This window comes from Salmo trutta, chromosome 15 (assembly GCF_901001165.1).
Source record: "Salmo trutta chromosome 15, fSalTru1.1, whole genome shotgun sequence".
Taxonomy (NCBI): Eukaryota; Metazoa; Chordata; class Actinopteri; order Salmoniformes; family Salmonidae; genus Salmo; species Salmo trutta.
Window position 1 is genome coordinate 16,771,986 of NC_042971.1, and position 11,873 is coordinate 16,783,858.

The 11,873-nt window shown below is 40.7% G+C and overlaps 1 protein-coding gene across 3 annotated transcripts in view; it reads right to left on the minus strand.

The window, feature by feature from the left end:
• LOC115148556 (vegetative cell wall protein gp1) overlaps positions 1–11,699 on the minus strand; it is a 29,964-nt gene extending 18,265 nt beyond the window's left edge. For 2 of the 3 annotated variants that reach the window (XM_029690542.1, XM_029690541.1), the window contains exon 1: positions 11,557–11,699. In XM_029690542.1, the coding sequence (XP_029546402.1) occupies positions 11,557–11,668 (112 nt within the window). In that variant the 5' untranslated portion in view covers positions 11,669–11,699. The remainder of the gene's footprint in view (positions 1–11,556) is intronic. The other variant, XM_029690543.1, reaches the window with a different exon arrangement.
• Between the last annotated feature and the right edge of the window lie 174 nt (positions 11,700–11,873).

Sequence of the window (11,873 nt, forward strand, 5' to 3'; positions counted from 1 at the left end):
CTCGTAAACTAGTAGCCTTGGCTATACACCGAGTGCACAAAACACGTTCCTAATATTGAGTTGGACCCCCTTTTGCCCTCAGAACAGCCTCAATTCGTTGAGGGATGGACTACAAGGTGTCGAAAGCATTCCACAGGGATGCTGGCTCACGTTGACGCCAATGCTTCCCACAGTTGTATCAAGTTGGCTGGATGTCCTTTGGGTGGTGGACCAGTCATGCTCTGCAATAATATAATCAGAGTTTGATTTGTAAACCAGATGAGTTCTCAAACAGCAGCTGCCCAATTCCATGGTGGGCATACATAATGTTGGAAGCATTAGAATATAATATATGGAGAATGATAAAGAGCCTGTAGGATTATATAAAAAGTAGTTGGGAAATTAATGTTTGAGTTTCAAATACTAATTGTTCAGTGAATGTGTGTATATTTAGATGGTTTAAATGATTAACTTTCCTACTAACCTAAAAGTTAACGGTGCCAATCCATTAACTATGAGTGTCAGACATGTTTTCCATAATGTTTGTTTCATGCACATATATGCGGAAAAAATAACACCAAAGTGTTTCCCCATTTATTAAGGACGGAAACAAATCGCAAAGGCGTCTCAGGCAGTATTTAAAGTATCTAAATTGTATTTGTCACATGCGCAGAATACAACAGGTGTAGGTAGACCTTACAGTGAAATGCTTACTTACAAGCCCTTAACCAACAATGCAGTTAAGAAAAATATATTTAAAACATTTTTAAATTTTTTTTTAAGTAACAAATAATTAAAGAGCAGCAGTAAAATAACAATAGCAAGGCTATATACGGGGAGTACCAGTACAGAGTCAATGTGCGGGGGCACCAGTTAGTCGAGGTAATATGTACACGTAGGTAGAGTTTTTAAAGTGAATACGCATAGATAATGACAGAGCAGCAGAAGTGTAAAGGAGGGGGGGGGGCAATGCAAATAGTCTGGGTAGCCATTTGATTAGATCTTCAGGAGTCTTATGGCTTGGGGGTAGAAGCTGTTTAGAAGCCTCTTGGACCTAAACTTGGCGCTCCGGTACCCCTTGCGATGCAGTAGCAGAGAGAACAGTCTAAGACTAGGGTGACTGGAGTCTTTGACAATTGTTAGGGGCATCCTCTTACACCACTTGGTATAGAGGTCCTGGATAGCAGGAAGCTTGGCCCCAGCGATGTCCTGAGCCGTACGCACTACCCTCTGTAGTGCCTTGCAGTCGGAAGCCGAGTAGTTGCCATACCAGGCAGTGATGCAACCCGTCAGAATGCTCTCGATGGTGCAGCTGTAGAACTTTTTGAGGATCTGAGGACCCATGCCAAATATTTTCAGTCTCCTGAGGGGGATTCTTCACAACCTTCTTGGGATGCTTGGACCATGCTAGCTAGTTTGTCGGTGATGAGGACACCAAGGAACTTGAAGCTCTCAACCTGCTCCACTGCAGCCCCAACGATGAGAATGGGGTCGTGCTCGGTCCTCCTTTTCCTGTATTCCACAATCATCTCCTTTGTCTTGATCACATTGAGGGAGAGGTTGTTGTCCTGGCACCACACGGCCAAGTCTCTGACCTCCTCCCAAAAGGCTGTCTCGTCATTGTCGATGATCAGGCCTAGCACTGTTGTGTCATCGGCAAACTTAATGATGGTGTTGGAGTCGTGGAGTGCAATGGAGGGCACAACCTTACAGTCCAGAAATGAGAGCTTTACCATCTATGCCAAAAGCCTGGGCCTCTTGATGGAGAATGTAGAACTGTCATCAACACATGCTTCTCTCTAGTAGCATTTGTGTGTCCAGGCCACATACGCGTATTGAAAAGATCCCACCATGGTGACCGGGGGGACGTTTACCTTTTTCACATTTTAGTCATTTAGCAGACGCTCTTATCCAGTGCGACTTACAGGAGGCTCAAGGGCACAGAGATTTTTCATCTAGTCGGCTCAGGTTACTGGCCCAACAATCTTAACCGCTAGGCTACCTATAGATTTTTGTAGTCTTAAATTATTACTTGGAATAAACAGAAAGCTAAAATGCTCCATGTACCGAAATGACAAGCTAGCGAGAAAGCTATCTGATCCTGCTAGCTAGCAACAGACCTACTTGTTAAAACGAGCAAGATAGTAATGTAGCTAAAGTTTCGGTGTTCAGAGTCATTTTACAGCTTGCATAGAAACGTGATACAATCAATAACTTCATAGTTTGATTACAAATAACTAAAAATACTTTACTTGACAGCAGTTTGTCGGACAGAGATTCCTCTCAAGATGTGAGCAGCTGTCTACTACCTTAGATACAAATAACGTGATTGGCAGACGTGATAAGCAGAGATAGTACACAAATTGTGATTGGTTTACAGTTTAGTACTCAGCGGCATTTGCCTGTCCAGCTAGCGAACATACAGTACCAGTCAAAAGTTTGGACACACTTACTCATTCAAGGGTTTTTATTTTTACTATGTTCTACATTGTAGAATAATAGTGAAGACATTAAAACTATGAAATAACACATGGAATCATGTAGTAACCAAAAAAAGTGTTAAATCTCAAATTGTATATATTTGAGATTCTTCAAAGTATCCACCCTTTGCCTTTATGACAGCTTTGCACACTCTTTGCATTCTCTCAACCAACTTCACCTGGAATGCTTTTCCAACAGTCTTGAAGGAGTTCCCACATATGCTGAGCACTTGTTGGCTGCTTTTCCTTCACTCTGCGATCCAACTCATCCCAAACCATCTCAATTGGGCTGAGGTCAGGTGATTGTGGAGGCCAGGTCATCTGATGTAGCACTCCATTGCTCTCCTTCTTGGTCAAATAGTCCTTAAACAGCCTGGAGGTGTATTGGGTCAATGTCCTGTTGAATAACAAATGACAGTCCCACTAAGCGCAAACCAGATGGGATGGCGTATCGCTGCAGAATGCTGTGGTAGCCATGCTGGTTAAGTGTGCCTTGAATTCTAAATACTCTGCGTCTCAAAGTCACGCTGGCTGGAACCGAAAATCTAAAATTTGGACTCATTATACCAAAAGGACAGATGTCCACCGGTCTAATGTCCATTGCTCGTGTTTCTTGGCCCAAGCAGTCTCTTCTTCTTATTGAGGTATTTTAGTAGTTCTTTGCAGCAATTTGACCATGAAGGCTTGATTCACGCAGTCTCCTTTCAACAGTTGATGTTGAGATGTGTCTGTTACTTGAACTTTGTGAAGCATTTATTTGGCCTACAATTTCTGAGGCTGGTAAATCTAATGAACTTATCTTCTGCAGCAGAGGTAACTGAGTCTTCCTTTCCTGTGGCGGTCCTCATGAGAGCCAGTTTCATCATAGCGCTTGATGGTTTTTGCGACTGTACTTGAAGAAACTTTCAAAGTTCCTGAAATGTTCCACATTGACTAACTTTCATGTCTTAAAGTAATGGACTGTCATTTCTCTTCCCTTATTTGAGTTGTTCTTGCCATAATATGGATTTGGTCTTTTAACAAATAGGGCTATCTTTTGTATATCACCCCTAACTTGTCACAACATAACTGATTGGCTCAAACTCATTGAGAAGGAAAGAAATTCCACAAACTAATTAACAAGGCACATCTGTTATTTGAAATGGTTTCCAGGTTACTTCCTAATGAAGCTGGTTGAGAGAATGCCAAGTGTGTGCAAAGCTGTCATGAAGGCAAATGGTGGCTACTTTGAAGAATCTCAAATATATTTTGATTTGATGAACACTTTTTTGGTTTCTACATGATTGCATGTGTTATTTTATAGTTTTGATGTCGTCACTATTATTCTACAATGTAGAAATTAGTAAAAAATTAAGAAAAACCCTGGAATGAGTAGGTGTGTCCAAACTTGACTGGTACTGTATATATAATGCATCTTTCGTCTCTCTGTGTTTGATAATTTTCCTTCAATTCGCAAGAGGCTGAATGCATCTCACAGGAGAAAGCATCCGAGCGAGTGAAACAGCGCCCCTCTGTCTCTCTACGTGTAGGCCATTATCTGATGCTGTCTGTTCCAAACAAGTATGACATTGTTGCCGCCCGTAGCATTGAAGGCAAGGGAAGCCACGGAGCATCTGGCCTCCCTTAACAAAAAACAAAAATGTGCCAATCAGCGTTGAGCTAAACTGAGCAAACTCAACTGAATGGTCCTGGCGCACCAAAAAAAAAAGTTAAGGGAGGCCAGCTTGGATTTGGCGTCACTCCCAACTAATCCTATTGAGAGCATACATCATTGACAGAAAAAACTTGTGTTGTTGTCCTCCAGTGGCTAGCTCGCCAGCTAGCTAAAGTTGGCCCTTTCCTAAATTAGCCATGGATGGAGATAGGGACTTGTGGTTTTACTTAATTCTCTGTAGTGGCCAGTGATTATAATTCAATCATTAATTCATACATTGTTGTGCCCCTGGCCTGAGAGGATGGAAGTTCAATAAGAAGCTAGATGTAGAACGCTAATGTTAACTAGCTAACGTTGCCCATGAATGGAAGTTAGGCTAGCGAGCAAGCATTTTAGCCAGGAAGCCTAGGACAACAAAAAAATGTACTGTACGACAGAGTGATCAACATGAAAGAAAGAGAGGATGGCATTGCCGTTTCTCTACAAGTAGGGTGAGTCAACATGTTTTTCTACTTGCACACACAGCAATCAGAGCCATGGACAGCCACATAATATTTAGCTTACATTAATTGGACTAAAAGGTTGATATGTTTCAGTTGTCACTAGATTAGACAAAGCAGAGGTGATTTGATGATGTTGAAATGGTGCTGGAATAGTGGAGGCAGCTCCTGTTTTCTTTGTGACTTGCGGTAACTCTCTGTGGTTCTAAATCAATAGTTGTTTAGTGGTCCGAAAAAGTAGGAAACATTAACTTACATGACCATTTATTCTGCCACTGTGGCATCTTATTGTCTCAGCCTTTTGGCCTACAGCTGAAGTTTACATACACTTAGGTTGGAGTCATTAAAACTCATTTTTCCAACCACTCCACAAATATCTTTTTAACAAACTATACTTTTTGCAAGTCAGTTAGGACTTCTTTGTGCATGACTGGTACATTTTCCAACAATTGTTTACAGACGGATAATTCCACTTATAATTCACTGTATCACAATTCCAGTGGGTCAGAAGTTTACATACACTAAGATGACTGTGCCTTTAAACGGCTTTGAAAAATTCCTGAAAATTATGTAATGGCGTTAGAAGCTTCTGATCTCCAATTGACTCAAATGATGTCAGTTAGGCTGTGTACCTGTGGATGCATTTCAAGGCCTACCTTCAAACTCAGTGCCTCTCTGCTTGACATCATGGGAAAATCCAAAGAAATCAGCCAAGACCTCATAAAAAAAATTATAGACCTCCACAAATCTGGTTCATCCTTGGGAGCAATTTCCAAACGCCCGAAGGTACCACATTCTTCTGTACAAACAATAGTACGCGATTATAAACGCCATAGGACCACGCAGCCGTCATACCGCTCAGGAAGGAGACGCGTTTTGTCTCCAAGAGATGAACGTACTTTGGTGTGAAAAGTGCAAATCAATCCCAGAACAACAGCAAAGGACCTTGTGAAGATGCTGGAGGAAACAGGTTCAAAAGCATCTATATCCACAGTAAAATGAGTCCTATATCGACATAACCTGAAAGGCCGCTGAGCAAGGAAGAAGCCACTGCTCCAAAACCGCCATAAAAAAGTCAGAGTATGGTTTGCAACTGCACACGGGGACAAAGATTGTACTTTTTGGAGAAATGTCCTCTGGTCTGATGAAAGAAAAATAGAACTGTTTGGCTATAATGACCATTGTTATGGAGGAAAAAGGGGGAGGCTTGCAAGCCGAAGAACACCATCCCAACCATGAAGCACGGGGATGGCAGCATCATGTTGTGGGGGTGCTTTGCTGCACTTCACAAAATAGATGGCATCATCAGGATGGAAAATTATGTGGATATATTGAAGCAACATCTCAGTCAGGAAGTTAAAGCTTTGTCGCAAATGGGTCTTCCAAATGGACAATGACCCCAAACATACTTCCAAAGTTGTGGAAAAATGGCTTAAGGACAACAAAGTCATGGTATTGGAGTGGCCATCATAAAGCCCTGACCTTAATCCTATAGAAAATTTGCGGGCAGAACTGAAAAAGCATGTGCGAGCAAGGAGGCCTACAAACCTGACTCAGTTACACCAGCTCTGTCAGGAGGAATGGGCCAAAATTCACCCAACTTATTGTGGCAAGCTTGTGGAAGGCTACCCAAAACGTTTGACCCAAGTTCAACAATTTAAAGGCAATGCTACCAAATACTAATTGAGTGTATGTAAACTTCAGACCCACTGGGAATGTGATGAAAGAAATCATTCTCTCTACTTTTATTCTGACATTTCACATTCTTAAACAAAGTGGTGATCCTAACTGACCTAAGACAGGGAATTTTTACTAGGATTAAATGTCAGGAATTGTGAAAAACTGAGTTTATATGGCTAAGGTGTATGTATTTGGCTAAGGTGTATGTAAACTTCGACTTCAACTGTATATATCACGGTCGCAAGGCATATGAATGAACATCTTGGCTTCCCCAGTGATTTTACCCACGCACTGCTACTGACAATGTGGCCAATTGCCAAATACAGTGGTAAGAAAAAGTATGTGAACCCTTTGGAAATACCTGGATTTCTGCATAAAATGTGATCTGATCTTCGTCTAGGTCACAACAAACACAGTCTGCTTAAACTAACACACAATTATACATTTATGTCTTTACTGAACACACCATGTAAACATTCACAGTGCAAGGTGGGAAAAGTATGTGAACCCTTGGATTTAATAACTGGTTGACCCTCCTTTGGCAGCAATAACCTCAACCAAACGTTTTCTGTAGTTGCAGATCAGACCTGCACAACAGTCAGGAGGAATTTTTGACCATTCCTCTTTACAAAACTGTTCCAGTTCAGCAATATTCTTGGGATGTCTGGTGTGAACTGCGCGAGGTCATGCCACAGCATCTCAATCGGGTTGAGGTCAGGACTGGGCCACTCCAGAAGGCGTATTTTCTTCTGTTGAAACCATTCTGTTGTTGATTTACTTTGTGTTTTGGGTGGTTGTCCTGTTGCATCACCCAACTTCTGTTGAGCTTCAATTGGTGGATAGATAGCCTAACATCTTGATAAACTTGGGAAATCATTTCTCTGTCGATGATAGCAAGCTGTCCAGGCCCTGAGGCAGCCCCAAACCATGATGCTCCCTACACCATACTTTACAGTTGGGATGAGGTTTTGATGTTGGTGTGCTGTGCCTTTTTTCTCCACACATAGTGTTTGGACTGCAGTTTCTTCTGTCCACAGAATATTTTGCCAGTAACGCACTTTTGCAAACTTCAGTCATACAGCAATGATTTTTTTAACAGCAGTGGCTTCTTCTGTGGTGTCCTCCCATTAACACCATTCTTGTTTAGTGTTTTAGGTATGTAGACTTGTCAACAGAGATGTTAGCATGTTCCAGAGATTTCTATAAGTCTTTAGCTGACACTCTAGGATTTTTCTTAACCTCATTAAGCATTCTGGCAGTGCTCTTGCAGTCATCTTTACAGGACGGCCACTCCTAGGGAGAGTAGCAACAGTGCTGAACTTCATTCCATTTATAGACAATTTGTCCTACCGTGGACTGATGAACATCAAGGCTTTTAGAAATACTTTTGAAAACCTTTCCAGCTTTATGCAAGTCAACAATTCTTAATCTTAGGTCTTCTGAGATCTCTTTTGTTCGAAGCATGGTTCACATCAGACAATGCTTCTTGTGAATAGCAAACTCAAATTTTGTGAGGGTTTTTTTATAGGACAAGGCAGCTCTAACCAACATCTCCAATCTCGTCTCATTGATTGGACTCCAGGTCAGCTGACTGACTTCAATGGAGAAGTCAGTAGCCTAGGGATTCACATACTTTTTCCAACCTACACTATGAATGTTTAAATTATGTTTTCAATATAGACAAGAAAAATACAATCATTTGTGTGTTATTAGTTTAAGCACACTATAATTGTCTATCGTTGTGACTTAGATGAAGATCAGATCAAATACAATAATTTACAATAATTTGTGTGTTATTAGTTTAAGCACACTATAATTGTCTATCGTTGTGACTTAGATGAAGATCAGATCAAATTTGATGACCAATTTATAAAGAAATCCAGGTAAATCCAAAGGGTTCACATACTTTTTCTTGTCACTGTATGCTCCCCGCAGGCCCAGTTATTCAGGAAAGCTTGCTCTGCCTTTCCGTTCCGACCAGCTATTCTTCGCGCATCTAGAACCCATAACTCTTCAACAGCATATAAGCCTAAATATTTGTCATTTAACTTTTAAAAATGTATTTCCTTTTATGCGTGGCATAAACACAACTAGTCAAAGTTGTAATCTGATTAGGCTAGTTCAAAAGTCTCCTGTAGGCTACCTGTGCACGTTCGTCCAAAATATACTGAACAAAAATATAAAAACGCAACATCTAAAGTGTTTGTCCCATGTTTCATGAGCTGAAATACAAGATCCCAGGGCCTGGCTCCCTAGTGGGTGGTCCTATGCCCTCCCAGTCCCACCCATGGCTGCACCACTGCCCAGGCATGTGAAATACATAGATTAGGGCCTAATTGATTTATTTCAATTGACTGATTTCCTTACATGAACTGTAACTCTGTAAAATCATTGAAATTGTTACATGTTGCATTTTATATTTTTGTTCAGTATATAATTCCAGCAGCCAAACTGTGCAGATTCTAGTGTTGAAAATGCAAACCATGTTGAAGCGCCCAAAGTCTGTATGTTTTGCCTATTGGTTATTGTGCAGAAACCCGTTGGTGGAAAATTCGTTGCATACATTTTATATATTGCATCAAAATGTTGAAAATCAGATCTCCACCTAGCTGGTCATTGTCTGCAGCCGGCTCTGATTGTATTGTAGGTTTAACTACAGTTATTGTTATTTGTGGTCATAAAATGTTGAACTGTCCCATAGGTGAATTGGTGAGAGGTATCAGTAGTTTAATTAGTTGAAATGTAATTACTTTTCGCATAACAATGCAAGAACACTTTACAATGCAAGAAGATACCAGTAGCTTCCAGCTTTGTAGGCTAACTTTCCTTGCTATACTAGCTGACAGATAAATTCACTAGCCTAGTACTTTGTGATAATTTGCAAACCATAATGTAAAATATGCTGATTTCAAAGATGATTGCCACCAAAACTTTATTAATTCACTTAAAAATCAGTCTCTTTCTCACATCTCTAAGATGTTCTACTGCCTCAGCGAACTGACTAGGGATCCCATGGTCAGATTTGGGTACAAGGGATCTCAGAATTGACTTTTCGTAGCAGGTTAGGAGAATTTACGCAGCAGGTTAGGAGAATTAACGTAGCAGGTTAGGAGAATTTGGTATTCATTTATTTAACCAGGCAAGTCAGTTAAGAACAAATTCTTATTTACAATGACGGCCTACCCCGGCCAAACCCCAACGACGCTGGGCCCAATTGTGCGCCGCCCTATGGAACTCCCAATCACGGCCATTTGTGATACAGCCTGGAATCGAACCAGGCTGTGTCTAGCACTGAGATGCAGTGCCTTAGACCGCTGCGCCACTCGGTATCAGGTTAGTAGAATTAACATAGCACGTTAGGATAATTAGGAAAATGGTTAGTTTTAGTTAAAACTAAGAAGAAAAAAAAAATTGATGTTATTTTGATAAACTACATCCCAAGATTACTGGCTAAAGACAGTGCGCAATTTTTTTAAATAAGCTACTTCTATACAAATAAGCCCCAAATTTCAGAGAAACAGATTTTCATGAGACTACAGATGACATCAGCCAAAACAAGCTCAATAACTCAATGCATGCACATTCCTACCGAATACACATTCACCTGTATTGATTTACCCAGAGCTTTACCATTCAAATAAATTACCATTATGTTGTTATGTCGTTAAAATGGTAAAAGTCAAATTGATTTAATGAATACATGGCCGTCTCTGAAGAATATTGACGTAACATTTTTCTAATGTAATGATGCCCAGCGATTGCAAAGAGCAGTAGCTGAGTTTATATGTCTGGATCAAGTGTCATTCTGTGACTTTGGCTAATATGCCTTTTTTTGCTGTGGTATCGTTTTAGTATCGAGTATTGTGATACTCAGTTGGTAGAGCATGGTGTTTGCAACGCCAGCATGGTGTGTGCAACGCCAGGGTTGTGGGTTCGATTCCCACGGGGGGCCAGTACAAAAAAAAAAAAAAAAAAAAAAATACATTTCACTTTCATTTCATGCATGTATTCACTACTGTAAGTCGCTCTGGATAAGAGCGTCTGCTAAATGACTAAAATGTAATGTAAATGTAAAGAAATGCTCTTCTAACAGGTTAAACGCAGTAGGATGACAGGTCGACAGATGGGCTCTCTTTCCGTAACTCAATAAACTATGGGGGCAATCTCAGCAGCCCACACAGTGAATGGGCTACTGTTGAGAATGATTAGACACTGTTATGGATAGCACGTCATGTCAATTTGGATGCCCGTAGGAATAGGCCACATGGTTTCGCTTTGCATGAATGTGACATAATGCAATGCTCCTAAAAGAGGAACTCATAGCACAAAAGGGACATGACTGGCTATATGAGACGATGTTTTATCCAAAAAAAATCTGCTCTGGTCTCAAAAAAATGATATTTTCCTCATCCTCAAGACATTTTCATAAGGCGATAAGGACCTTGGAAAAGTATCCCATGAAAACATGCTCTATATCAATACCATATACAGCATTATCAAGTAAAACATGTTGATATTAAAATGATGTACAGGCAGAAACGAAAATATTTTATAAGTAGGCTTGTGATAAGGAAATCATTTTGTTGACATTTCCTTAGTGGGCCTCTGCTTAGAGAACAGTGTTTCCATTTCACTGACAGAATACTTGTTATTTCAGATACATGGTGAGGGACACCTGGTCGGACAGTCCGTTTCTCTGAGCCAAACCTGGAATTAGGGTCCAAGACCCAAACATAACTCGCTAACTGTAGCTGGCTTGTTACCACCAAAATAGTATCTATAAAGTGGGTATTCTAACCATTGAGATACTATTAAATTCATATTCTAATATTTAATTATATGATTCTAACACTAAAGCATTGTGCTACTAGTTAGTTAACTAGCAAATTATCAGCAGAATCGTGACATAATGAATCTTTACTTTCACTTTGACGCCAAACTAGCGAACCCTCTGTGGCTAGGATTGGAAACTGTAACGTCCCTTAGGTAACGTTAATGGTCACTGATGACAGATTAGATGATTAAACCTGTACAATTTTAACCGACTTCTATTTCTGACAGAGTTGGCTGCCATGCTCCTCATCTGACACCTTGGCAAGTTACTAGGCGGCACCCATATACCTCAGTCGGCGGCACAGCAGGAACTGGTCGTCGACTAGCTACTGTAGCTAGGTGAAAGCTAGCTACGTTAGCTCATCTAGCTCGCTCTCAACATAAAACTAACCCTAATCCATGGTAACTTCGCTTTGAATATTAAACATACCGTTTGGGGTTGCCAGCGGAGCCGAAATACAGTTGGGAGGAAACAGTTGTAACAAGATAAACACGAAACATAGAATTTTCCAGCTCCGTCCCATCTTCCTGCAAGTTGCCATCTTGTTTGTGAGTGATTATTAAGGGGCGTGGTTAAAATGCAAACAGGTTACGTGGAACAGATGACAACCGAAACTGAACGCTCCTTTGTACTCGACACCTGAGTGGGGGTGAGGACTCTCTGATCAGTTGGAAAGATAGCTTTATGTATACTGAACAAAACTATAAGCGCAACATCAACAATTTTACTGAGTTACTGTTCATATA